Genomic DNA, 27,379 nt, shown 5'->3' with positions numbered 1-27,379 from the left:
CAGAACAAATTACCTCTGATTCAGCACTGGCAAGCTGCTGTTCTCGTTTCTCTAATTCAATTAGGGTTTTTTGAAGTTTTCCTTCCAGAATATTATACTCAGCCACCTGTGAAACAGTGAAAAAGAAAAGTGACCTTCTCCCCCTATTCAAAATACATACATTAAAAATGTGTCATCTTCCTGAAACAGGGTGTGAAGACAGGAAAGTCGCAAGTTCTGTCCACCAGTCAAAGCAGACGTGGTGCCATGGTCCTCCGCGGCGGGAGTCCAGCTGCTTTCTGCCTCGCATCCTCACTGCTGCTCAGTCCCCGAGCAGGGAGGCCTCTGCCAGGCCGTCCCAGCCCCAAGAATGCCTGGCCTTATTAAAGTCCAGCGGCCACAGGCAGCCTCACCGAGCTGCAGCAGCCCTCTGAAGGCCTCCAGGTCACTTCCCAGCCGCCCCTGGAACTCACCCCACAGGGAGATGAGCCAGCGAGCTGCAGGCCAGCGCCTCGAGGGGTTCTGAGAACTGCCGAGGCTGCTGGCCTGGCCGGACACATGTTCCCCCTCCTCCACATTTACACCTTCTTTGCTTTTACACACAGTACTGCTCTCCTGGTCTCCTCAGTGCTGCCCTCACATTCCTCTACTCCACGCACTACAGTGCCATCAGAATGACTATTCGAAGATGCCAGTTACACTGCTATGGAAAAATCTTTTCCAGAGAAGTTTCTCAAACGGCAGTTTCTCAACCAGAAAGCATCATCTACTAACAGGATAGAGAGGATGAATTGAGTGGCTATATTCTCCAGCGTCTACAATGTGAAGTAACACTGCCACTGTAGACACGGAGGACACAGTGAATCCATTCCCAGGAACAGACGCCGCAGAGCATTCTAGCTGCCTTCTCTCGGGGACCCCAGCGGGAAGGCCTGAGGATCTGCCCTCCACTGCTCGCAGTGGCGTACCGCTGCAGGCTCATGCTGACCGCTCAATGCCTCCTGCCCCGCTCCACGCAGCACGCCACTGCCTCCCTTCCAAACTTCTCTGCCTTTGCTCAGGGGACTGTCCCTGATGGAATGCCTTTTGCATCCACCTGGCAATCTCTGCTCATCGTCACCAACAAGCAGATACCATCTCCCCTGCGCAGCACTGCCAGGTCCTCTCCTCCGGGGCACAGAACTGTGACCTGCGGTTATCTGATGGGCGGGGACATGAGTTAAACATCGCCTCGGCTGGCCCAGAGAGCACAACAGGTGACAAGCAGACACACTCCATCAGATAAACTTCCCAAGTTTTAAAGGAGTTACACAATATTTTTAGAAACTCAGTTCAATATGACAAAAACAGAAAAGAACCACATAGGAAGGACATTAAAAACATGGTTAGCGTTAAAAAGATTCCATCTTCATGAAAATAAACCATTTTTTCTTACTTCTGATTTTACACTAGCTTGTGAAATTTTTAGATACCAGTCATGTATGTTAGCATCTGTTAGTTCCATAATATTTTTTTAAAGATTTTTTCTTTTTATTGGAAAGTCAGATATACAGAGGAAGAGGAGGAGAGAGAGGAAGATCTTTCGTCCAGTGATTCACTCTGCAAGTGACCACAATGGCCAGAGCCGAGTTGATCTGAAGCCAGGAGCCCGGAGCTCCTTCTGAGTCTCCCACATGCGTGCAGGGTCCCAAAGCTTTGGGGCATCTTGGACTGCTTTCCCATACCACAAGCAGGGAGCTGGATGGGAAAGAGGGATGCCAGGATTAGAACTGGCGACCACATAGGATCCCGGTACGTGCAAGGCAAGGACTCCAGCCGCCAGGCTACAGCACTGGGTTCCACAATATTCTTTTCAAGACAGGACAGCATAAAATAAAGGTGTTCACACATCTTAAAGTGCACTTACAAAAAAATCATCAACTCAAATCTACCTTTACAACTAATTCAAATTAGTTGTTCAAAACGCATCAGTGAAGCCTCCTGCTTTGTCGTTCTGTTTTACTGGATTCTTCAGTGCCCAGGAGCTCACCAAGTCAGGCAGCAGAGCCCAAGGCAGCTGCACACACAGACACCAGGAAGACACTTCAAGTCCACTATCATTATAACCAAATGAGAACAAACCCAAAACTACTACTTAATGAGGTTGGGCTGTTTTGTTTTGCCTCACTAACTTTTGACTATGTAGAGTTCAATTGCGGCAAAATTTTATTAGTTTTCAAATTTTCTCATGATTCAATATTGTAAACCTCAGTACTGAAAAACAATATAGAAATAAAAATTTACAGATAAACACATCTTGCCTGAAAGGTTAAATAAAAAATTCAAAATACCGAAATGATATTTTCCAAATTCTGTAAACTCAATTAATACCTAACACTTGAGGTCTATAAACACCATAAATATAATAAAACTAGCACAATGATTTCAGTATGTTTCAGGGTTTCTAGTTATTGAAATTCTAGTTAATACTATTTCTTTTTTTAATATTTTTAATTGGAAAGTAAGATATATAGAGAGGAGGAGAGACATAATATTTTTTTAGTTGGAAAGTAAAATATATAGAGAGGAGGAGAGACAGAGAGGAATATCTTTTGTTCAATGGTTCACTCCCCAAGTGACTGCAATGGCTGGTGCTGCGCCAATCTGAAGCCAGGAGCCAGGAACCTCTTCTTTCTGGGTCTCCCTCGCAGGTGCACTATTCCAAGGCTTTGGGCCGTTCTCGACTGCTTTCCCAGGCCACAAGCAGGGAGCTGGATGGGAAGTGGGGCCGCCAGGATTAGAACCGGTGCCCATATGGGATCCTGGCACATTCAAGGCGAGGACTTTAGCTGCTAGGCCACGCCCCCGCCGGACCCCAATACAGAGTATTTCTTAAGAACATGGATTTTCAGGTAATCTTGCCTTTCTAACTTTTTAGAAACTTAGCAATTAGTTACTCAAGCTTTAATAGCTTGAGAATTAAGGTAGAAATGCTCAAATGACGTATGTCAGAAGTCTGGGGACTTCCACTTCAATCATAGAAGACAAACTGCCTCTCCCCAAACATGAACTGAACAACAGTGAGCAAACAGCTGTTTGCAGGGCACTAGACAAGAGCCAATGCAAGACAGGATCCCAAGGAGGCAGGGAACACGGGAGGCAACCCTGAGCTTGCTGTCTGGCGGAAACCCAAACAGCCCACCCGTGCTGCCCAGCAGAGGGGGGGCAACAAAAACGCCTTGAGCGGTACGTGGCGAGTGGGGAACAGGGACTCGTAATTACACTGCCAGCTACTGACAACAGACTCTCAGAGACATGAAACGAAGTCTCAGCTCTGCCAGGGCTGCTTCAGTGAGTCCCTTGGTGGGGAGGAATATTTAACTTCAGGGTGCTTTCAGGTAGCCTCATGTTGTGACTGACTTTACAATCTCATTCTACCAGTTTAGAGGTTTCTGAGGCTTTTTACAGTACCTTACAGTTCATAACGGACGTGTGCATAGGTCAGCGTGCTATTTTCTTATTCACACACAGGCAGTGTTTTTCTCTAGAGTGTTCCTTTAAAAAATACTTGTTTTCTTAAATAGGCAGTACATTTGCATACTTCAAGACCCCCCAAAAAAGCACAAAACCCCTCAGCGAAAAGCTTCCCTCGTGCCCTGGCCCAGGTACCGACTCCTCCTTGGCCACACGGCACTGCTGGCCATGTCTTCTGCACAGTCCGCCTGCTGCCTACGTAAGACACGCCGCCAGCACTCCTGGCCTTCTTACCTTTTTCTTCACTAGTGATTCTCTTTCTCGGTCTCTTTTCTTCCATTCCTCTGCAAGAGCTTGCATGTGAGCCAGTTCCTTCTGCTTTAGCTACAGAAAGGGAAAAATACACCAACAGTACAAATCAGCCAATCAGTTATTTTAAAAGAACTATTATCTCTTAGGTCAGTCAGTCTTTGTAAGGCAGTGCTGACATACAGTCAAATTGGAGAACACACAAAAGAAACCCTGCTATGAAGAAAGAAAATGTACTAAGTAGGCTAAAATAAACTTCGGAGTAACATTTTAAAAGTAACCTGATTTTCAAAAATGTCTTCCTGCATCTCCTTCCACATCTCCAGCTCCAGGGCCGCCTTGTACTCCAGGGTGTCTCGAGGCTCCACCTGGCCCTCAGCAGGACAGGGGGCTGCAGGCAGGGAGCAGGGCTTCTGGGACACGGCGGCCAGACCCTGCAACACCAAGCACAAGGTAGAAAGACGCCAGCCTTCCGGCACCTCACCCTTCTACTGTGCACTGCAGACCCCTCAGCCACTCCATGTACCTGGGATGAATCAGAGACGAAAATCTCACGCATTTTTACCAATCCGTAATCCTCCAGGGTCGTCGTGTAAGAGAGATCTACTATCCTGTTGTTTGACCTACAAGAGAAGACAGGCAGACCTTTAAATGCACAGAAACACGTGTGAATCCTGGTCCTTCTCATTCCGCAGAGCTGTAGGGTTGGGGTTGGGCTTAGGGGTGCTACGGAGTAAGCAATGCCCTCTGGCCCTGCCATTATGCTGAAACTGCAGTGGCCTTCTGGCCTTTGAGATGTTGCATGTCCACGACACCATCTGACCATCACCAAGCTCTTGGAACGCACACCCGTCTGCCACAAAATGCACCACCACCTGCAGTTTACTGAAAGTTCTGCTGGTGACTGCTGATACTTGGGTTAATCCCTTTCTTTCCCTTTGAGATGTGCATGCATGAGTGCATGCAATTCGGCCCTTAGCCCACCTCCTCATGTTATCATTTTAAAATGTGACGTTTTACTGCTGATAAAATAAGCTTTAAAATTCTGTTTTGGTTCTATATACTCTCAAACTGTATTTTGTCTTTTACCTGCAAGGAATACACTGGCAGGCAAATCTATCATATATGAACACTGCCTCAGAGTAATTTTGACAAGTGGCCTAATTATGTATTATTTTTCTAGGAACTTCTCTGTCATGGAACTTACAAGTGGTATGCATCATTTAATAAACAGAAGAGAAAATACTACAGAAAAATAAAAATCTTGGTAACCAGAAAACAAAATTTTGTCTAAAGCAAATGTTGAAATAAAATGATTATTTCTAGGCCAATTTAGAGAAGAGACGGAAAGATCTTCCATCCACTGGCTCTGCAAATGTCCAGAATGGCTGCACTGAGCCAACCCGAAGCCAGGATTCAGGAACTTCTTCAAGGTCTCCTATGTGGATGCAGGGTCCCAAGGGTTTGGGCCATCCTCTGCTGCTTTCTCATGCCATCAGCAAGGAGCTGGACCATGAAGTGCAGCAGCTGGGACACAAACTGGTGCCCATATAGGATATTAATGCATGCAAGGGGAGGATTAGCCAATTGAACCATTGCGTTAGACCCTAAATAAAATGACTAAATGACTTCACATAGGAGCCAGTGCAGTGGCCTAACTCCTAATCCTCCACCTGCAGCACCAGTATCCCATCTGGATGCTGATCTGAATCCCAGCTGTCTGCTTCTGCCACAGCTCCGTGCCTGGAAAGGCAGTAGCAGATGGCTCAGATCCTTGGGTCCCCCAAACTCATGTGGGAGACCAAGAAGCAGCTCCTGGCTCCTGGCTGCTGGCTCCTGGCTCCTGGCTCCTGGCTCCTGGCTTCAGCTCAGCTCCATCTACAGTGGCCACGTGGGGAGTGAATAAGCGATACAAGAGCTCTGTCCTCTGTAAAATCTGCCTTCCAAAACACAAAATTAAATCTTTTTTAACACACACACACAAATCCAATTCTTAGCTTTTATACTTTCTCCCAATTTGAAAAATGTTAAAACATGGCAAGTTCCTCAGCATATCTTGTTACCTAGAGAAATTTCCTAAAATCTTGTCTGAAAAACAGGGAAATAAAAATATTTGCAACAAATAGCATTAAAAATACCTTCCTTTTGATGTCATTATATTCTAGTTATCATTACAAAGAATACTACTTTTTAGGAACTAGTTTTTAATAATGAGTGATGGCAACACCAATTTTCAGTTAACCAAGTATCTCTTTTTTTTTTTTTTTTTTTTAAGAAACTCGATTTCCCTATCTTCTAAGTAAATACAAACTTTGCCAAATCCTCTGTCTTCCGAAGTCCTCTGGAGGAGGTGCAGTAAGGGAAGCAATTTCAGTAATACTTTTAAATCTCTAATTTTCACTGAACTTTAATTCCTTCTACATTCTCATGACACTCTGGAAAGCAACATAATGTTAAATTAAACGTAACTTTGTGGTAGTAATATACTTGTTGGTTGATCTTAAGTTACTCCGTTGAAACTTCTCCAGTGGGGTTGGTACTGTGGTTCAGTGGGATAAGCTGCTGTTGGCAATACCAGCCCGGGAGTAGCAGTTCAAGTGCCAGCTGCTCTGTTTCCTAACCAGCTTTCCACTGGAGCACCCAGGAAGGTAGTGGAAAGTGGTCTGGGGACTTGGGCTCCTGACATCCACGTACAGGAGACGTGCATGGAGCCTGAGGACGTATCCCAGTTTCCAGGAGCATAGATTTACTTGTGAATTAACATGGGTAACAGAAAGCTAGAGGAAACTGGAAAGCAGCCTCAACAGGTCAAAGGCAAAGTTTGTGGCTAACTAACCAGATTCACTGCACACATGCACACACACACGCGCACACACATGTACACGACAGCCAGTTCTGCAAAATGCATTACCCTTGTGCTGCTATAACAGGCACGCTTTCACTGTAAGTCTGACGCCAACACTGTTCACCATTAGAACCCAAAAAGCGTGTTTTTTCTGAAGCCAAGATATTAGAAAGCTGAATCCTTGCAATTCCCAGAAGTAAATCTTTACTCATTTTGTCCTTGTGCCACAGTTCAACCAGCAATGGAATCCTATAGGAGACAGAAACACCCTTAATGGAACCAAAAGGTTTTGGAATTTGGAATATCATCCAATGCAATAATTAGAATAAAGGCTCAATTTTGCAAGTACCAAACCTGAAATACTAACACATTTTCTACACTTCTTACTATGTAAAACCCTTTAAACAAGATTACTTCCACAAATGGTTAAATACTTTTTAGTTACACTTCTTTCTTCCCCTTAAAATTCATAAAGTTCAATTGTAACACTGATACTCTAAAAAATAAGACATTTCAAAGTTTCATTTTTCTTCATAAATCCATTTCACAGATTAACAACTGTAGTTCACGCAGTAAAGAGTTAGAAAAAAATTGTTTAAAAAACACTACATTCATTTGGTGATGCATTAATAAAAACTAAGCAATCTTAGTTATTTTCAAACATGGACAAAGGGACATCACATAGATCACAGAAAATGGATTTAAGACTTCTCTCTGTACAGGCAATTTTGAAATTCATGCAAATAGTCTCCGAAATGTCCTTGAAATGTATGCTGTTACAATTTCCCCAAAATTTCTTGAAATATTCTATTAGGAAAAGGCGAGCAAGACCACTTTTTAAAGCTCCTTCATTACCCACAGATGATGTGTTAAGCTTCTGTGTCTACTTCCAACAAAGAGGGTATAAAAGTGAAAAGAGCCCTTTAACAGAAACCACCAGCAGGTACACCAATGTCATGGACATCATTGGTAAATAATTCTGCTTCTTGATGCTGAAGCATCTAAATATCTGTGAATTTCAAGCCGCATGAACTTCCTTTTTCAGTAAGAAAATACACACAGCGTGCTCATTACCGTAGGAAGGTGTCCTGCAGCTGATGAGGCATAGTGGCGAAATCGAACGCACAGTAGGACTGAGGAAGGAAAACCTCCATGTTCTTGCGAACTTCTACAGGAGGATTGGTCATAATAGGAGCAGCACTTCCGAAGAATGGGTAGGAGTACCTAGGATTTAGAAAAACAAGGTGTAACGATACAATTCACAACTGTTTCCCACAAGTAAAATAGCATTGTTATCAGCAAATAAAATTCTGAGAAAGAACAATGGGAGGGATGCTGAGCTGCCATTTGTGGGAATGTACCCTCTCACCGCCTCTGCCTGGGGACCAACGAGGAGCTGCCACCTCGGTACCACTCAGGAAAAGGTTGCTGGATTTAGTGTGTAAGCAGTGGTCTTCTCATCTTGCGTGGGTTACACCGCCCTCAGTGAGGGCCGAGAATACATTCACGGTCTTCCGGCTGTGAACACTCAGGGATGCAACCAACTCGGAGGAATTGTGGACGGAGTGACGTTACACAAAAACCACAGCAGACAACGTGCAACAAGGCCTCACAACTGCAAACTTCAACTTGGACTTAAAGCCACAGGTGAAGATACGATGATGATCACTTAAATTTTCATCTTGTATCTTGCTATTTACATAACTTAAAAATGTAACCGCACTTGCAAAAACTTTTTCCTAAAGAATAAATGCTATCTATCCCTCAATTCCAGTAGAACTAGTAATCTATTGAAATCAGGTCATTTTAGAATTTTTTTTGACCCTAGAATACAAGGGGAATAAGATTAGGGAAAGTCCTATATATTAAGCTTTTCAAACAGCAGTACTACCTCACATATTCTATATGGTTTAAAAGTACAATTTCATATCAAAACAGAATACAAAATATATCAAACTGAAAAAAAATTAAGTGCCATGTATTTTTAAAAATGCCTTCCAATGAATCAAAGGCAGGACTGGCAATCCTGACCGTCCAGTGCATTCCTTGGACAGCGTTAGACTGACCTTCCCTGTAGCAGGTGGATTCCTCTCCTCTTTCTCGTCTTTCTCACTAGGCTGAGCTCTTTGCTCCCGTGGCTCATGTTCCCCTAGTATTAAGCATACTGTAGGTGTTTAATAATTGTCCCCAGGGGAAGAATACAAAACCTTGTCAGAGTGCTTCGTGAGTGAGTCTGTGTTAACATTCTCTCTCGCTGCCACACATTCTGGCCAACACCCTCTCAAGCTATCCCAAGAACAGACTCCCTGAGGAGGAGCAGCACAGAAATCTCAGCTAAAACAGCAGAGACTTTAGAAAGCGAAAAAAGGACAAAATAGGAAATAATTGTTTCTGAAAGTAATTTTCAAGTGTCACAAAAACCTTTGAAGCTGTGTATATGAGACCCAAGAATCCTTTTTCAGACCTTAATTTTCAAATATAAACATTCTAGAATAATGCTCAGCATCTCACATGAGGTGGAGCAGAATGTCCAATGAATTCATGATCACACTTGACACAGGGTCCCCTCCACCCACTCCACTATTCGTACAGGAAGCCTCGTTACTAAAATTCACAGAAATGCCAAGAGAAGATGAAGCTGTTCTCACTTCAGTCATTCAATCAACATTTTCATGTCAAATGCTAATGCTGACTCCAAGAAATTTATGAGACGCTAAACATTCCAAGCACACTTCAGTCACAAATGTATGAAAATGTGGGCCCGGCGGCGTGGCCTAGCGGCTAAAGTCCTCGCCTTGAAAGCCCCGGGATCCCATATGGGCGCCGGTTCTAATCCCGGCAGCTCCACTTCCCATCCAGCTCCCTGCTTGTGGCCTGGGAAAGCAGTTGAGGACGGCCCAATGCATTGGGACCCTGCACCCGCGTGGGAGACCCGGAAGAGGTTCCAGGTTCCCGGATTCGGATCGGCGCGCACCGGCCCGTTGCAGCTCACTTGGGGAGTGAATCATCGGACGGAAGATCTTCCTCTCTGTCTCTCCTCCTCTCTGTATATCTGGCTGTAATAAAATGAATAAATCTTAAAAAAAAATGTATGAAAATGTAACATTAGAAATCTATCCATAAAACTGATTGATTTCATATTGAAGAGACTAGACACATCCCACTTACAGCTCAATGATTAAGACACTTAGACTCACAGCTATACAATGTGGGCTTCAGCAACACAACCTCTCATTCTAATACAGTTTTATAGAAAAATCAGATGTTGGCTGGTTCTGTTTTAACCTACAGCACCTCTAGTCAGTAAAACATCCTTAAAGTTCAAGGACCACTATATTTCAAACAATGGCATTAATAATTTATTATTTCTCACAGCACCAGGACTGCTCAGCTTTAAGTTCAAAGTCTAGAATTCAGCCTTATCCCCTTCTATGTCAATGACTGAACAATCACTTTAACTTCTTTGGTGACACCTCTCTGTGCAAATCCCCAGAGGAAAAGCGTTTCTCCTCAGAAAACACTACTTTGAAACAAGATCAAATCACACCTTAATATACAGTTGATTGGAAAACCGATTTCCAAGTCATGGATACTTCTTAAGTCTATTGAAAAGCAAAAATGATGGGCCGTTGCGGGAACAGCAATCTTCTGCCCTGAAGCAGTCTCCGACGCATTGGTGGTGGCCACCAGCTGAGCCAGTGACGCGGGCACGGAATTGAGAGCTACAACAAACAAAAAAGGACATGCCATTGGCTAAAAGTTTCTATTAACTTGTTAAAATCATTTTAAAATGTCATCTCATTTACCTTCAAGCAGCAAGGAAACTGTGTTGTTCCATAAACTTATGAAGTGAGACATAACCGTAAAATCTACTTGCCCCCAAATTATGTGAGCTATAATTCCCATCCGAGAACTGCATAAAGAATGAACTAGAATGCATGTGTACAGAGCTGATGCAATAGCTTACGACTGCAGCCTACCTGTAACTTAGCTTTCAGATGGTTATATTTAAGATTCACTATAGATATAACTATACCACCTTGTAAAAAGTACTATGCTTATTTCAGACACAGAAAAAAGCAAATTCAAAAGATGTATGTAACTCGTTTTGGAGCAGGAATTTCAGCCAGTGGCCCAAGTCATACAGCTGCTCAAGACTTAATCTGCCACTAATTATTTAAAGTACAACTACAGAACCAAATGTGATTGAAAAATTATATAAAAACAGAAGTACATACATTCTCATTATTTCATCATTAAAATAAAAAAATAATTACTGAGAATTACTAAGCTTTTTCCTCTAAATTTCAAATTAACACAAGACAGCTGACTTTAGTAGTTCAAAAATCTGAGGAGCTGGCATCGTGGTACAGACAGCTAAGCTGCAGCTGGCAGCACCAACTTCCCATACGGGCCCTGGTTAGTGATCTGGCTGCTCTACTTCCAACCCAGACCTGTGCTAACATTCCTGCGAAGGCAGCACATAACGGCCAAGTGCTGGGGCCCCTGCACCCTCATCGGAGGGCCTGGGGAAACTCCAGGCTCCTGATTCTGCCATGGCACAGCTCCGACTAATGTAAGGGGTGTGTGTGTGTGACAGACAGAGAAAGGAGAGAGAGAAATTTTGCTATTCAAATAAACTGAGTAAATTTTTAAAAAAAAGAATCTATCTGAGGAGGTGTGGTGGCACAGTTCTGCAATGCAAGCATCCCATAAGTGAGTCCCTGCTGTTCGGGTTCCTAGATGCTCCATTTCCAATCCAACTCCCAGAAAGTTAACGAAAGCAGGTCTAACAACCTGGAACCCGGCCAACTTCAAGGAAGCCCTGAAGGGAGCTCCAGGCTCGGGCACGGTCCACCCCAGCTATTGCAGTCTTTCACAAAATACATCAGAACATGAAAGCTTTCTCTTTCCCTCCATCACTTCATTTGTCTAATAAATAAATTTAAAAAAAACTTAACTGAAACAACCATAATCTTTCACTACTTTTGAATAGGCTCTTTCTAGTGTGAAAATATCAGGAAAAATGCTTTCAGAAAATTTAATCATAAGGCTAACTACATTGCATTTAAAGTGTTTTTATACTCTCCACATATAAATGGGTCTTCCAAAAAAGGGCACAATTTTTACCTAAAACCAACAGAATATCTCACAGCCATTTATGAAATGGCTATGAGCCCATTATTTCTACAACATCTGGAAAAAAAAAAAGTCTCACCCTTTGGATTTGGCTTGGTGTCTTTATCGTATTGTAAGCTTTCCACTTCACTTTCTGTTGCATCATCTTTAGTTGGAGGTGACTGGGTGGGAGGTGGAGCAGGTGACCTGCTGGGTGATTTGGGTCCAGGAACTGTCCTCTCCTCTATGGGGGTTAAAAGTCTCTTCTTGGAATGCTGTAGTTCATGTCCATTCTGGGTCTTTAATTCAATTAAAGACTAAAAACAATTTTTAAATAAAACATAATTTGCAAAGAGCTTTCCTTCACAATTAAGCAAAACTTGACGCTGGGTTTTTTTTTTTTTAATATAAGTTTCCTTTCCCAGTTGGGATATTCCTAGTCTATTTTTCTTCATAATTTGCAAATTTCCTTATAGCATCTAGGACCAGAAAAAGGAAGATGAACAGGAAGGAAATATTTCTAGAGCCCAGTATCAAAACACATCATAACAGGCAAGCAGGATCAATGGCTGCAAGAGCTGTTTGAGAGATGTCACACATAGGTGTCTGAAAATGGCTCAGATGGCCCTTCCTACACCACCTGTGGCGCACGGCTCTCTGTGTGTATACACACGTATTTTTCTTTAAGACGCTCATTTCAGTTTTCCTAACTTTAATTCACACTGTATAGAAACATTAATTCTTGAAAGAACAAGGTATTGTATTTCATTCTGGGAATAGACACAATCAGAAAACATACTCAAATGGCCATGTCTATGGCAAACGTCCCTCTGGAGTACATGAGGAACACAGGGTCTAATGAACCAAGACAGTTACCATAGCTCAGGTTTTGTTAAGCAAGAAGAAACCCCTGGTGTAGATTCCCAGAAACTAGGTTTAAGAAGGTTCTCTCTTTAGCAGGAGCTCCTGGGCTGCCAATTGATGACTATAGTAGGGGCGGGGACGGGCTCCACTAAATAACCACCCTAGAGGCCGGGAGGGCTCTGGACAAAGCTACTTCAGCCCTGCCAACATTGGAAGCCACACAATTTTTCATAGAGGTTTCTGTTTCCAGAAAGGAAGGATTATGGTGTAGGCCACTCCTAATGAGCCAACATCTCCTCAGGCCAGGCAGTTCTCCTGCCTCCTTGTCAGCAGCCACACATGACACTGGAGAAGCAGGGGATGGGACGGAGGGCCACTACTTGCCTGGCACTCCACACCTTCTTTCTGTAGAGCCACAGACACGCCCACAGTCGGGGCCAGCTCCAAGGGAACAGGTGCAAGCTTCTGCTTGGCTCGGTTGGGAGGGTCGAGAGTAAAGGCGCCCTCAACAGTGACTGGGTGCTGGTGGATGTCTGTACTGCCCCTCTTCAGCAATCCCGTTAAAGGAACCTCCGTGCTCCCCAGGGACTGGTCTCCACAGCACAGATGGATCTAGTATGAAAGAGAAACCAGAACAGGGCTTTAGACTCTTCTCCTCAGCCCTGCAAAGGTTACATAATGTTTCTCAGCACAGACCACAAGGCAGGGTAGCTTACTGGCCTGGCACTGACCGACAAGGTTTCAAACAGGAGTTTCAACCCTAGTAATAACGTCCAACGTCTTACTAGTAACTCAATGCAACTCACTATAGCTCCTTAATTTCTTCTTCCAGCACTGTATACTCATGTCACCACTCTCTTTTCTGCCTTTAGTAAGCTGTGGTCATTTCAGTATCTCACTCCGGGGAGCAGGCACGGCCAGCACGGGGGTCAGACACACGCTGTATCTCAGTGCCTGGCATCACGTCCTGCCCTCGCTGCTGATCCAGCTTCCTGCTCATGAGCACTATGCGAGACAGGGGCTGGCTGATCAAGTGCTTGGCTCTCTGCCTCCCACACCGCGGCCCGGATACAATTCCTGGCTCCTAGCTTCAGCCTGGTCCTGCCTTCTATTGCAAGCATTTGTGGTCAGCGTGAATCAACAGAAACAGGCTCTCTGTCGGTTGGCCTTTCAAGCAAATTTTAAAACATTTCCCATATGTAAATTAAATCGTAGAGTGCATGAACATAAATAGAAAGCAAATACCTCAAACATTCTTTCCATTTTCACCTTAACATTAGCACAGTTTAAGAAAGAATTCAGTGGATCAACTCTGATTTGGATTAAAAAGCTCAAATAATCTTATTTTAGTTACTTGCTGATCAAATCAGTATTTCTTTCATTCTGTTCTTGTTTTGAGGGCTTTTTAATTAAAACAAGGAGTTTAAGAATAAAAGGTATAAGAACGCCCGGCATGGAATATGCTAGTAATTACTGATAATTAACCAAAAGATCAATATTATTACTTGTTGATAACTACAAATAAACTAATTAGAGGCATATGTCACATAATTCTTCTTTTCCTCTAGTACATTTAGCCTGGGGAAAGTGCCCATTCCTATACTAAGCAAGCATTATATAAGAGAGACTTTTATGTTTAGCATAAGCAATGCCAGTCTTACAAGACACCTGTACCTAGAGCTTTACGCTATTTGGTGTAACATTCTGATGGGCTGTGGAGGATATATTTTCATGACTTAATGCTCTCCATCAAAAGCAAACTAATAAATAAAGCAATCTTTTTGGTAAGACTTGATCATGTTACAGAAAAAAATGCAAACTGATTTTTCCTGCATTTCAGTTTCCATTCTAGTGTTTCCTGGTAATCCCGGGTTTACAGCACCACCCTTAAAATACAGTACTACTAAAACTCCTTAATGTCTCTCCTAATCTCCTGCCCAACACTAGCACTGCCATCAAGGACACCGCTGGCCATGAAGGCCTCCAGGCCTGTGCTTCACACCCCGCTCCCCTCGCATCAAAAGCAACTGCCTCTCACGAGGTCAGGTTCACTATGGAACAGAGTGGAAAAAAGAAAGAAAAAAGAAAAAAGAAACCAAATTACCTCAACTGAGACTTTACAAACTGTGTAATTCATAAATTTCTAAGAGTAATAAGGTAAATAAACACTAACCTCTAGAGTATGATCTGCATTCATTCCTACAACCACATCAACCATTTCCACGCGTGACACCGAACCCTTGACTGTGCCTATAGCCCTAGGCATCAGGCAAAGCCTTTTTTTAATATTCAGGGCTGACAATTCCTCCAACTCTAGGCAAGAACTCTGTGAGAAGGTATCAGCGCTAGAAATTCCCAAGTAATTGTAATGTTACTTTAGAGTCTAAAAAATACCTTAGAAGTTAACACAGGTGTCAAAGATAGCCTGCTTTACCGAAATAACAGAACCGCAGCACTAAACTAATGTTGGAAAATCTACCACCAATTAAAAATATGACACAATTCTTACCTGTAGTTTAGACTGAAGATTCAGGTAAGCACGGAGCATCTCCACGCTGCTGCGTATCCGAACAGACGCTCGCTCTGGCTCAAAGTTGGGGTTGATCAGATCGTTGAACGGCTCATTTGTAACATCATTTCCCAGTAAAGAATAGTAAAAGAAAAACTCAGGCTGTCTTTCCGGAAGCTTCATGGTACAAGGAATTAACTAAATAGTGAAGGTTAAACAAAACAAAAACATATTACTTTCCAAAGCATTAAATATGGTTAGTGAGTCTATTACATTACAAAAATATTTGCTGGAATATTTCCAATTATTTAATTCAAGCCCTAAAATTTACCATGGAAACAATTTCTGAATTTGCACCAAATCTGTGTTTTTCTCAAGAGTTACTTTAGAAAAAAACACAAAGATACTAAGAAAGGCTGTAATACATTTGTTTTAGGGTTTAAATTTATTCAATGGATCTATAAATATGTGACAATTCTTTTTAGAAGGAAACAGGACAAATGCCTTAAATCGAGTTTTCCTGATTTTCACGTATTTTTCTCTTACCCATACTTCACCTTCAGGGAGACTTGACTTTACAAAGATTAAAAAGAAGTCTGAACCAGGCTATTTGAAATGTAACAGCTAGTCTTGGCTTTTCACGCGAGAGTTTAGCTCCTGTGTCAGACCTGAGAGACTAAGAATTCACAGCTCCTGAAGGATGCTGTGGACTACTGTGCAGAGATGCGCCTGCGCTCCAAGTGACGACCGACGGGACTCGGGTCCTCTCTTCTAGATCTCAAAGCTCATTAGAACATTATTCAACCATGGATATTTCACATCCATCAACAGGAGATGGCTTACTGCATCTCGACCGGAAAGCTACAAATCCACCCCTCACGCCGCCTTTGAGTAGGTGAGAAGGAAAAACCACCTGGTTCTTTTCCTCAGACACATCACCATTAAGCAACTCCGCCCCGCTTCTCCCTATTTCAGACCCCAGAAACCACAAACCCGCTTGGGGCTCTGTTTTTCCTACTCTGGATGTATCATGTTGGAGTGTGGTGTGAGGCCTTTTCTGTCCAGATGATCTCACTCAGCGTATTTATGGCACGTGCATGGACCGCACCAACAGACCACGCTCCGCTGGCGGACGCAGCGTGCACCTGTGGGCATTCCCGCGCAGCGTGGGACCGAACCCCTGCTCTCAGGAGGAGCATGGCTGGATCCTGTGGCAAGTATGTTCAGGAACCTCTGTGTTTATTTATTTTATGATACAGTGCCAAAGGCTCTGGGATTTCCCCTCACCTCCCTCCCCCCACTGATTTCCCCTATTTTATTACAATAATAGAGTCCTACAAATACAGTCATAAGTCCATCATTCTATTTAAGTGTATCCTGATCCTGTAGGTATGGACAAAGGCCGAGTCCAGCACCCCACTGTCAAGATACATTTAACACTTTCATTGGAAGTCCAGGTTTGATTTTGAAGTAGAAATACATACTTTACCATCTTCACTTCTTCATGACAGTCTAGTACACACTTCTAGATGACCACAAGCACGTGCGTGTTTACCTGGCGTGTGCAAGGCAAGAACTTAAACCACCATGCTATTGCGCTGGACCCCATAATTAATATTTGGTTTTTTTTTTAAAGATTTTATTGTTATTGAAAAGCCAGATGTACAGAGAGGAGGAGAGACAGAGAGGAAGATCTTCCATCCAATGTTTCACTCCCCAAGTGAGCCGTAATGGGCCGGTACGCGCCAATCCAATGCCGGGACCAGGAACCTCTTCCAGGTCTCCCACGCAGGTGCAGGGTCCCAAAGCTTTGGGCCTTCCTCGACTGCCTTCCCAGGCCACAAGCAGGGAGCTGGATGAAAAGTGGAGCTGCCAGGATTAGATCAAATTGCAGATTTGTGGGTGACACAGCTTGGAAACCTGCCCTAAGAAGAAGCATCTGCTAACCAGAAGTACAATGACCAAAACCAAAGAAGAGACAAAGGCACAATGAATATTACTGAAAACTCCCCAGCAAAGGAACAAAAACCTATGCCAACCTCAGAGTTAACTGAGGAATACATTGAGAAAATGGGGATTACAGAACAGAAAACTCATTACAAAGTTTCTTATCAATAATGAGAAACACATATGGGAGCTCAAGCAATTGAAAGAACACTGATATTCAAGCCAAATTATTGGGAATGAAGGACACACTAGAGCAAATTAAAAATTCAGTGGAAAGTCTTAATAATAGAATGAAGGAGACAGAAGAAAGAATCTCAAAATTAGAAGATATTTCCTGTCACAATGGGAAAACAATCAAAAAGCTAGAAGCAGAGCTGGGTCAGGTTAAAGTATCCAAGAGTTAACAGACACTATTAAAAGGCCAAATGTAAGAGTTATGGGAGTTCCAAAAGATGCAGAAAGAGAAGCTGGGTTTACAAATGTATTTAATGAAATAATAAAGAAAAATTCCCCTAATCTGGAGAAAGAATTGGGAAACATCCAAGAGGGGCACAGAATTCCCAACAGACTTGACCAAAAGTGATCTTCACCACCACACATGATAGATAATCAAGCTCTTTCCAATTAACATAAGGAAAAGATCCTTAAATGCACATGGGAAAAAAATCAACTGACATATAGAGCAACGGCAATTAACTTCACAGGAGATCTCTCACAGAAGAAACTCTACAGGCAAGAAGAGAATGGAGCGACACAGTCCAGATTCTAAAAGAAAAAAACTGTTGGCCCAGAATAACATATCCAGCAAACCATTCATTTGTCTCTGAAAATGAAATAAAATTCTTCTACAGTGAAGAAAAGTTAAAAGAATACACCTCTTCCAAATCTGCCCTACAAATGATAAAGATGTTCTCTTGACAGAGAAAAGGAATAGTACCCACCGAAACCAAAGATAAATGCAAAGAACATCCCAGCAAAATAACAGAAGACTAAATCAATGAACAGCCCACTGCTGAATGATAGGAACAAATTATCACCTATTTATATTAACCCTAAGGTAAATGGCTTATATACATCAATCAAATGTCAGGTTAGTAGACTGGATTAAAACCACAGAGCCCATCTATTTGTTTCCTACAGGAGATACATCTCACCAACAAAGATCAGTGGAAACTGTATCTCATGGATTTTGAGGTTTTTCTTTTTAGTTTCATTTCTTCAAAACACTTTTTTTCTCATTAAATTTTTAAATGACTCATAGTTCAAACAGAAGCATTTTCTTCAAATCTTCGGTGACATATTAGTCATTCATTCAGTACCATGTTATTTAACTTCATGGCATTGTAAGTTTCTATTTTTCTTCCTATTGTTGATTTTGTGACTTTTAAGGGCATGTATAGTAACTGTAACAGAGACTTTATCCAGTGGCATGTTGTTTATCTTCATGGCGTTGTAAATTTCTATTTTTCTTCCTGTTGTTGATTTTATTTTGTGGCTTTTCACTTGGTGGGGGGTTATAGTGACTGTTCAGTGGAGGCTGACACGTCCAGTCGTGAGGATACAGTGCAGTGTGCATCTCTGCTTCCGGATCAAAACTGTTGGATGTGTCTTGACAATTGGATGCTGGATTCTGCCATTATCCAAGCCCGCAATGATGGACTTAGGACTGTTGATGAGGAACTGTGCTGCTGTAATGATTTGGGAGAATTCGGGCGGGGGAGGGTGTCTGGGAAACGGGTGGGGGAAATCCCAGGGCACATGGAACTGTGTCATAAAATGATAATAACAAAAAAAAATAAAATTTTTTAAGTCAAAATAAAATAAGTAGAGTAGACATTTCCTAAGAAAAACATTTGCCTAATCAATCCTGAAAAATTTTAAATGAGGTTATTCCATTTTTCTTGGGATTTTGGCTGATGTGGGAAATTTTCTCCTTAAAAAAAAAGGGTAGTCTGGTAAAAAACATTCTAGAGGCATAAGCTATATTCTCTATGGTTTTTTAAGGTTTATTTTTGGGCTGATGCAGTGGCTCAACAGGCTGATCCACTGCTTTGCAGCACTGGCATTCCATATAGGCGCTGGTTCACATCCCAGCTGCTCCATTTCTTTTCCACTTCCTTATCTATGATCTGGAAAAGCAGGGGAGAACGTCCCCAACCCTTGACACCTTACACCAGCACTGGAGACCCAGAAGAAGCTCCTGGCTCTGGATCCACTCAGCTGCACTGCTGCGGGCCATTTGGGAGGTGAACCAGTAGACTGGAAGATCTCCGTCTCTCTTCTCTTTACAACTAAATAAATCTTTCAGAAAAAAATTTCTTTAATTTTTTTTTTTATTTTAAAGGTAGAGTTACAAGAAGGAAAGAGAAAGCGTGCAAGATCTTTCAACTGCAGGTTCACTCCCAAGCAAAGCTGCTGAGCCAATCAGAAGGCAGGAGCCAAGAGCATCCTCTGTTCTCCCAAGTGAGTACAGGGACCAAAAGACATGAGCCATCCTCCACTGCTTTCCCAAGCTCTAAGCAAGTACTGGACTGGGAATGGAGAAGCCGGGACATGAACCAGCAGCCACAGAGGACACCGGGCCCATAGGTAGAGGCTGAGCCTACTATGCCACATCACCAGTTCCCATGTTCTCAATTTTTAGAAATATTAATTCACGAGCCCGCTGAGGTGGTCTAGCAGCTAAAGCCCTCACCTTGAACATGCCCGGATCCCATGTGGGCACCAGTTCTAATCCCAGCAGCCCCGCTTCCCATCCAGCTCCCTGCTTGTGTCCTGGGAAAGTGGTGGAGGATGGCCAAAGCTTTGGGACCCTGCACCCGCGTGGGAGACCCAGAAGAAGCTACAGGTTCCTGGCTTTGGATTGGCTCAGCTCTGGTCATTGTGGTTACTTGGGGAGTGAGTCATCGGATGTGGGATCTTCCTCGCTGTTTCTCCTCCTCTCTGTACATCTGACTTTGTAGTAAAAATAAATTTTTTAAAAATAAAAATATTAATTCACTTTAATGGCAACAGCCAAAGTCCTTGAGCAGAACCAAGGAGTGCCAGGTAATTTCACGAGTGAGAAGAGGCAGCCTATTCCATAAGCGCCCCGGGGACTCTTATTGGTGTACCAGGACTGCCAGGCTTCGACCAAGAGAGGCATGCAGCCAGTAACCTCCATAGAAGAAACATCTTGGACAAAACCAAGACTGCTAACCACTGAAGATAGCAGTGGTGAATCTCCCACAGTCTCCTCAACTGTATACAGCAAACCACGCCGGCAGCCACAGAGCCAGCCCACGGGACCCTCAGTGAGGGGACCAAAAGGAGCTTTCCAATACTCACGTTGCTCCTGCGCTAAGGGTACTAATGTCCTTTGCTAACAACCCAAGCAACATCTGTCAGTAACTGGCTATTCTGTTAGTGCATCAACTACTAAAATATAATCTCAGACTGAGCAGGCCAAAGTATTTTCTGAGGCAAAGTATTTCAACATTGCTAGTTTCTAAGAAGTATGTTATTCCAATAACTAATTTTTTTTAAAGATTTCTTTATTTTATTACAAAGTCAGATATACAGAGAGGAGGAGAGACAGAGAGGAAGATCTTCCATCCAATGATTCACTCCCCAAGTGAGCCGCAACGGCCGGTGCGCGCCGATCCGAAGCCGGGAACCTGGAACCTCTTCCGGTCTCACACGCAGGTGCAGTGTCCCAAAGCATTGGGCCGTCCTCGACTGCTTTCCCAGGCCACAAGCAGGGAGCTGGATGGGAAGTGGAGCTGCCGGGATTAGAACCGGCGCCCATATGGGATCCCGGGACTTTCAAGGCGAGGACTTTAGCTGATAGGCCACACCGCCGGGCCCTCAATAACTAATTTTTAAAATCTCTTTGTCAGCCCTCACAATATCACATAGTACAACTAGAGTCATTGGATGATTCTTTTAAAACAAAAAGATTTAACACATCCTTTTACTGCCAAGGCAAGATTTACAAATTAATGTGTGAAACTCACTAGTCCATCTCTACCGAAGCCTCACCTGCTCCAGCTGGGTGGCAAAAGCAATGGTCACGGATAAAACGAAGGAGTCGGTGCAGAGCTCGGCGGGGCCGACCTGGTGGTAGCCGCCCTCCTCATTCAGCACCACCACAATGTCCCTGGGGTCCAGCCTGGCCAGGCCAGGAAGCACTGTGGAGAGAAAAACTAGTGTCACACTGCGGTCTGTCACACATCCCAAGCTTTCTACAAGTTGACCACATTCGTAAACTGTTACAGAAACAGTGAAGATTCTAACCAAATTTTCAAATTTCTTACATACCCTCCGAAGATAGCTATTTCTAAGATACCTATTGTCTCTGTATATACATTGTCACTCTGAAAGAGGACACATTTTAAAACGTCATTTAAGAAATCACAATTGAATCACCAACTGAATCTGTACCAGGAAGTGAAGATGGAGTCAGATACATGGTTAAGAAAAAAGCAACCAAAAAGGGAATAGAGGAGAATTACAGATGGCAAGCAATGTGCACAAACATGAGAAAAACAACTGGTGGGTGGAAAACGCAAACAGGTGTACAGGGGGAGGCGGGACTAAGAGAGGCGGCTGCAGGGATGGGCGGAGGCTGGATCACCACGGCTCGCCTTGATTCCTACCTTTCACTTCCCTACGGCCTCAGAACAGTCCAACTTAACCTAACCAAAGCATGTCAGTATGACGAGACTGGAAAGTTAATGGTTTCCCTAAGTGATCAAAAGGTGGGGCATGCACGTGTGTGTGTGTGTGTGTACGCAGCAACTGACACAGCAGCCGAGGCATCACTCAGGATGGCTGCATTCCACACTGCGGCGCATCGGTCCAAGGCAGAGTCAGCTCCACATTACAGTCCGCCTGACACCCTAGGGACAGCGGTGATGGTTGAAGTATTTGGGTCCCTGCCAACATGATGGGAGATCTGGACTCAGTGTCTGGCTCCTGGCTTCAAGACTGGTCCATCTTTGGTCACTGTGCATTTGAGGACTGAACCACAGAATGGAAGATTTTTTGGCCTTTCAAATAAATTAACTTTAACAAAATGTTGGGGTCATTTGGTGTGCAGCACACCAACACCCGTCCTGTGGTGCCAGCATCCCCACCTGGGCAGCAGTTCATGTCCCGGGCCCCACTTCTGATGCAGCTCTCGCCTTAGTGCCTAGTAAGTACAGGACGCCGGCCCGAGGCCCTGAGACTCTGCACCCACAAAGGAGACCTGGAAGAAGCTCTCGGCTCCTAGCTTTGTTTTGTGCTCAGTTCCGGTCACTGTGGTCATTTTGGGAATAAACCAGCAGATGCAAGATCTCTCTCTCGCCTTCTCACTTTGTAAAACCTGCCTTTCGAATGAAAATAAATAAATCTTAAAAACAAATTTCTTACACAACTAAGCATAACATCCTCTGTTGGTGAGAATGCAGGAAAGTGAACACACTCGATGCCTGTAGGTATACAAGCAGTATAAGCTACTGGAGGACAATTTACAGTTTGTCAAAGTGTACATGCTATGGAGACACAGCCCTCTCCTAGGAGTTAACAAACAGCACGACAGCTGCTTGTGCTGCAGTGGTAGATAATCAAACACGAGTTACAGAGACAAGAATCTAATCTCAGTTGTCACTATAGTAGTACGTCGGAGCTCTTCCATCATCCTTGAGAAGACCACATGAAAGAAAGTCAAACTCTTAGCCCAGTGTCGGCCATTAAGACTGTAATCAAGGTAAGGCCAATAGAAGTTCACTTTAGGGCCCAGTGGCGTGGCCTAGCGGCTAAAGTCCTCGCCTTGAAAGTCCCGGGATCCCATATGGGCGCCGGTTCTAATCCCGGCAGCTCCACTTCCCATCCAACTCCCTGCTTGTGGCCTGGGAAAGCAGTTGAGGACGGCCCAATGCATTGGGACCCTGCACCCGCTGAGACCCGGAGGAGGTTCCAGGTTCCCGGCTTCAGATCGGTGCGCATCGGCCTGTTGCGGCTCACTTGGGGAGTGAATCATCGGATGGAAGATCTTCCTCTCTGTCTCTCCTCCTCTCTGTATATCTGACTTTGTAATAAAATAAATAAATCTTTAAAAAAAAAGAAAAAGAAGTTCACTTTTAAGGAAGGAAGCTACACACAGGAGAGGGAGCAAACCAGAACACACCGAGATGCGGGGACGAAAGGGAAGGCAACGATGTTTTCCAGCTGTCCAGCACAGAGAAGTGTGCGGTCATGCTATGGTTGAATATAACCCCCCCAGGCTCGACAGCTGCAACAGCCACACTGACGGCGTGATGATGAAGACATGACGAGCTGAGGAGGACACCCCGGTGCCTTCATTAGACTTAAGCAAGTTCCTCTCCCCCTCTGGCATTTTGTCATGTGAGGACATAGGAAAGGGGCCCTTACTAGATGCCAGTGCTTTGATCTTGAAATTCTTACCCTCTACAACTAGAAGAAATAAACTTATCTTTTTATGAATTAAGCACTCTTTATGAATTCAGCACAAAATGGGCTAAGACACTACATATATAGGGGTTGGAGCAAAGGCTCAATTGGCTAATCCTTCCCTTGCAAACACCAACATCCCATATGCACGCCAGTTTATGTCCTGGTTGCTTTACTTCCCATCCAGTTCCCTGCTTATGACCTGGGACAGCAGTGGAGGACGGCCCAAGGCCTTGGGACTCTGCACACGTGGGAGCCAGAGGAGATTCCTGGCTCCTGGCTTCGGATCAGCTCAGCTCCAGCCACTGCAGCCATTCGGGAGTGAACCAGCGGATGGAAGAGCTTTGCCCCTTCTCTGTAAATCTGCCCTTCCTATAAAAATAAACCTTTAAAAAAAATACATTACATATATGTACACATGCACATATGTTTCTGCAGGTACTTCAGAAAGTTTGCAGGAAATGAAACTGTATAAAGATAAGTATTCTGGTGCAAAACTGTTTTGAGGCCTATACACAGGAGGCAGTTTTCATCAGTTCATGGAAAATGTGCATTACAAAAAATAACGTACAGATTTCTTATATATCAAAATAAACTTGCCTTTTAACTACACTTTTCTAGTCTTTTTGAAATATCCTCACACACACACACATATGCACGTGACTACACTCTCTGTCTCCTGCCAGGACATGAGCAGTGACACCCAGCAGGCACGGACACACCAGGAACCGGAGGTTTTTCTTCTAAAAGTCACTCCTCACCAGAGGGAATCAGGACTCCCTACACGATCTGCTGAGCCCAGGGCTGTGAAGGGCACATTCACCACAAACCTGAAGCATCTTCCCATGCAAAAAAGTAGGAAAAAGTTCAAAGAATTGAAGGAATCTGAAGCAGCCTGATGGGTCTACCCCATCTAAGACAAAAGACACAGAAAAAGGTTTAAAAAGATTGAAAAGGAGAGAACTGTATATATCCAGTACAGATGAATAAATTAAAGGTCAAATAAGGAACAAAATACTTTCATAGTTTCACATTTCTGCCCTACAAAAGGTTATTACAAAGAAGAGAGAAAGAAAGAGAGAGCGAGAGAGCGAGAGAGCGAGAGAGCGAGAGAGAGAGAGAGAGAGAGAGAGACTAGTCCTTGAGAATACGGCCACACAGCACAATAATCAAGGAGTCAGCATGAGCCTCATTAGTGACAGCTACAAATGAAAACCATGCAACACCCGACAGGAGGCATCCACAAAGAAGCAACAACTACGTGCAGATACAGTCAACTTCAAGTCCAGACACGACCTAGAAATGAACTAACCTGCAGTCTTAACATTTCAAGGCCCTGGAGAGAGACAGGAACAACTTCAATTGTGAACTGCCGACTGCCAGCCCAGCAAGCAGGACACGGCTTGGGCTGCCCACAGCCTCCGGCAGGAGACAGACTGAATCCTGGTCTGCCTCCCAGCTCTGGTTCCTGTTCCTGCACATTCAGTGGTTACGTCTCCACGCCCAACAAGGGAGGTGGAGACCAAGCTCCCAGCTCTCCACTTCAGCTCTGGGCCAGCGCTGGCCGGCATGTGGGGACTGATCTGGTACGAAGAGTTCTCTGCCTCTCTTCCTCATCCCAACAGAAATGAAGGTTCATAGGTTCACTAGCAGCCAGGGGCTGGTGAGGTTATGACAGAAATCTCCAAACCCAGAAAGCAAAGAGACAACACGCACACAAAATACACAACAGAAGGCAACTATAACATGTGTAAGAAACATGTAATGAGAATACCAGAATACCAAACAAACCTCAGACAGCAAACTACAGAGTCAGCAACCTCAGGACCAAAGATAAGAATTACACCTAACTTTCCAGAAAGCATACAGATAATGATAATAGTAAAGTGTTCAAAATTTTGAGAGAAAAACCCCAAAACTTAGAAATCTGTGCCTAGTGGAGGACCCTGTAAAAGTGAGCGAGAAATAAACATTCTGAGACAAACTATCAGTGAAGGGATTTGGTGCCAGGAGTCCTCCATTGTGAGGCAAATTTAAAAGCCATTCCACAGAGAAAAGGAAGTGACGGAAGTCAGAAACCAGGATGTATGAAAAGAAGCAGACAGCACTGGGGCCGGAGTTGTGGCACAGCAGGTAAGAATGCTACCTGCAGCACTGGCACCCCAGGTGGCTGTGGGTTCTAGTCCCAGCTATTCCCTTTCTGATTCAGCTACCTGCTAATGCACCCAAGAAGGCAAAGGAAGGTGACCCACGGGACACCTGGAAGAAACTTATGGCTCTGGACTGGCGTAGCTCAAGCTCTTGTGACCATCTGGGGAGTGAACCTAGGGGTGCAAACGCTCTCTGCCTCACCCTCTGCACCTCTACTTATCAAGGTATTGAAGAACAATTATATGGAAGGGAATAGTACTTTAAAAAAAAAGATTTATTTTTACTGCAAAGTCAGATATACAGAGAGGAGGAGAGACAGAGAGGAAGATCCTACATCCGATGATTCACTCCCCAAGTAACCACAATGACCAGAGCTAAACCTATCCAAAGCCAGGAGCCCAGAGCATCTTCCGGGTCTCCCTCGCGGGTAAGGGTCCCAAAACCTTGGGCCATCTTCCACCACTTTCCCAGGCCGCAAGCAGGGAGCTGGATGGGAAGCGGGGCTGCTGGGATTAGAACTGGCGCCCATATGGAATCCAGTCATGTTCAAGGTGAGGGCTTTAGCTGCTAGTCCACCATGCTGGGCCCAGTATGTTTAACTCTTAACTGATCTAATCGTTCCTCCAAAATAGCAACAACTTAGTTAATTATACTTGTGTGTCTATCCGTACTTGTGTTTACCAGCAAGTTAAATGAAGAAACGATTTTAAAAGCATGAGGAAGGTATTAACACTTTGTTTCCATAAAGCAACACAGAAAAAACTATGGGGAAACTACTGTAAAAACACAAACATACAAGTGACATGCCAAGAAAGAAAATGAAAGCATACAACTAAAACCATAAAAAGAATGCAACATGAGAAAAGGGCAACAGGAAATCAACACGGTTGCCATTAGTCCAGTGACAACAGTCTGAACACGTGCTGCTGAGGTCTGAGTGTGTGCAGAAGGCTCCCCAATGCCTGAGGTGTTCCAGCGGAGCTGGGTTGGTGAGTGGGATTCAGAGGCGAGGGCCCTGGCAAACCACCAGGCACAGTCGTCCGGCAGGAGCCGCTGACAAAGACCGTCAGATCACACACACACACATACACACACACACACTGCAAATTGTCTGCAAGAACCCAAAGTGACTGTAAAAACAAACACAGATCACAGACACACCATGTCAACCATTAATCAAAGAAAGTGGAGTTGTTAGGAAATTTCACCAAGATGATCTAACAACGTAAAGTACCAAAATGAGGCAAAATCCAATAAAACCGCAAGGACAAACAGTCTGATCCGTTATTCTAGCTGAAAACTTGCACACGCCTTTCTCAGAAATGGGCAGATTTAGGAGGTGGAAAATCAGTACAAACTTAGTTGGACTCAACAATGCCATCAAACAACCGCACTCTAGGGAAATCTACAGACTCCTTCGTCCAAGAACAGCATTAACTTTCCTCTCACATTCAGATGGATATTTACCAAGACAGACCTTATTCTGGGCAATAAAACACACCTAGACACACTGAAAGGCTTAGTAATCACACAATGTTTGCTCTCAGATCCCAATGAAATGAAGTCAAAAACCAACAAACAACTAGAAAAATCTCCAAATACTTGAATATTAAGAAATATGGCCCCTTGCCTTGCATGTGCCAGTATCCTATGTAGGCACTGGTTCATATCCCGCCTGCGCCACTTCCCATCCAGCTCCCTGCTTGTGCCCTGGGAAGGCAGAACAGGATGGCCCAACGCCTTGGGACCCCACACCCACGAGGAATATC

General features: G+C 43.9%; 1 protein-coding gene across 1 annotated transcript in view; it reads right to left on the bottom strand.

The window, feature by feature from the left end:
• Window positions 1-27,379, bottom strand: part of CEP120 (centrosomal protein 120) — a 57,916-nt gene that overhangs the window by 20,057 nt on the left and 10,480 nt on the right. The window contains exons 5-15 of the mRNA XM_058677495.1: window positions 21,045-21,193; window positions 15,078-15,275; window positions 12,953-13,180; window positions 11,805-12,021; window positions 10,134-10,308; window positions 7,661-7,810; window positions 6,653-6,835; window positions 4,268-4,364; window positions 4,023-4,175; window positions 3,727-3,816; window positions 14-106 (exon numbers count right to left, since the gene is read on the bottom strand). Coding sequence (XP_058533478.1) covers window positions 14-106; window positions 3,727-3,816; window positions 4,023-4,175; window positions 4,268-4,364; window positions 6,653-6,835; window positions 7,661-7,810; window positions 10,134-10,308; window positions 11,805-12,021; window positions 12,953-13,180; window positions 15,078-15,275; window positions 21,045-21,193 — 1,733 coding nt within the window. The remainder of the gene's footprint in view (window positions 1-13; window positions 107-3,726; window positions 3,817-4,022; window positions 4,176-4,267; window positions 4,365-6,652; window positions 6,836-7,660; window positions 7,811-10,133; window positions 10,309-11,804; window positions 12,022-12,952; window positions 13,181-15,077; window positions 15,276-21,044; window positions 21,194-27,379) is intronic.

This window comes from Ochotona princeps, chromosome 19 (genome assembly GCF_030435755.1).
Source record: "Ochotona princeps isolate mOchPri1 chromosome 19, mOchPri1.hap1, whole genome shotgun sequence".
Lineage (NCBI taxonomy): Eukaryota > Metazoa > Chordata > Mammalia > Lagomorpha > Ochotonidae > Ochotona > Ochotona princeps.
The sequence above is the reverse complement of the archived record's forward strand: the minus strand, read 5'-3'. Positions and strand labels throughout refer to the sequence as shown.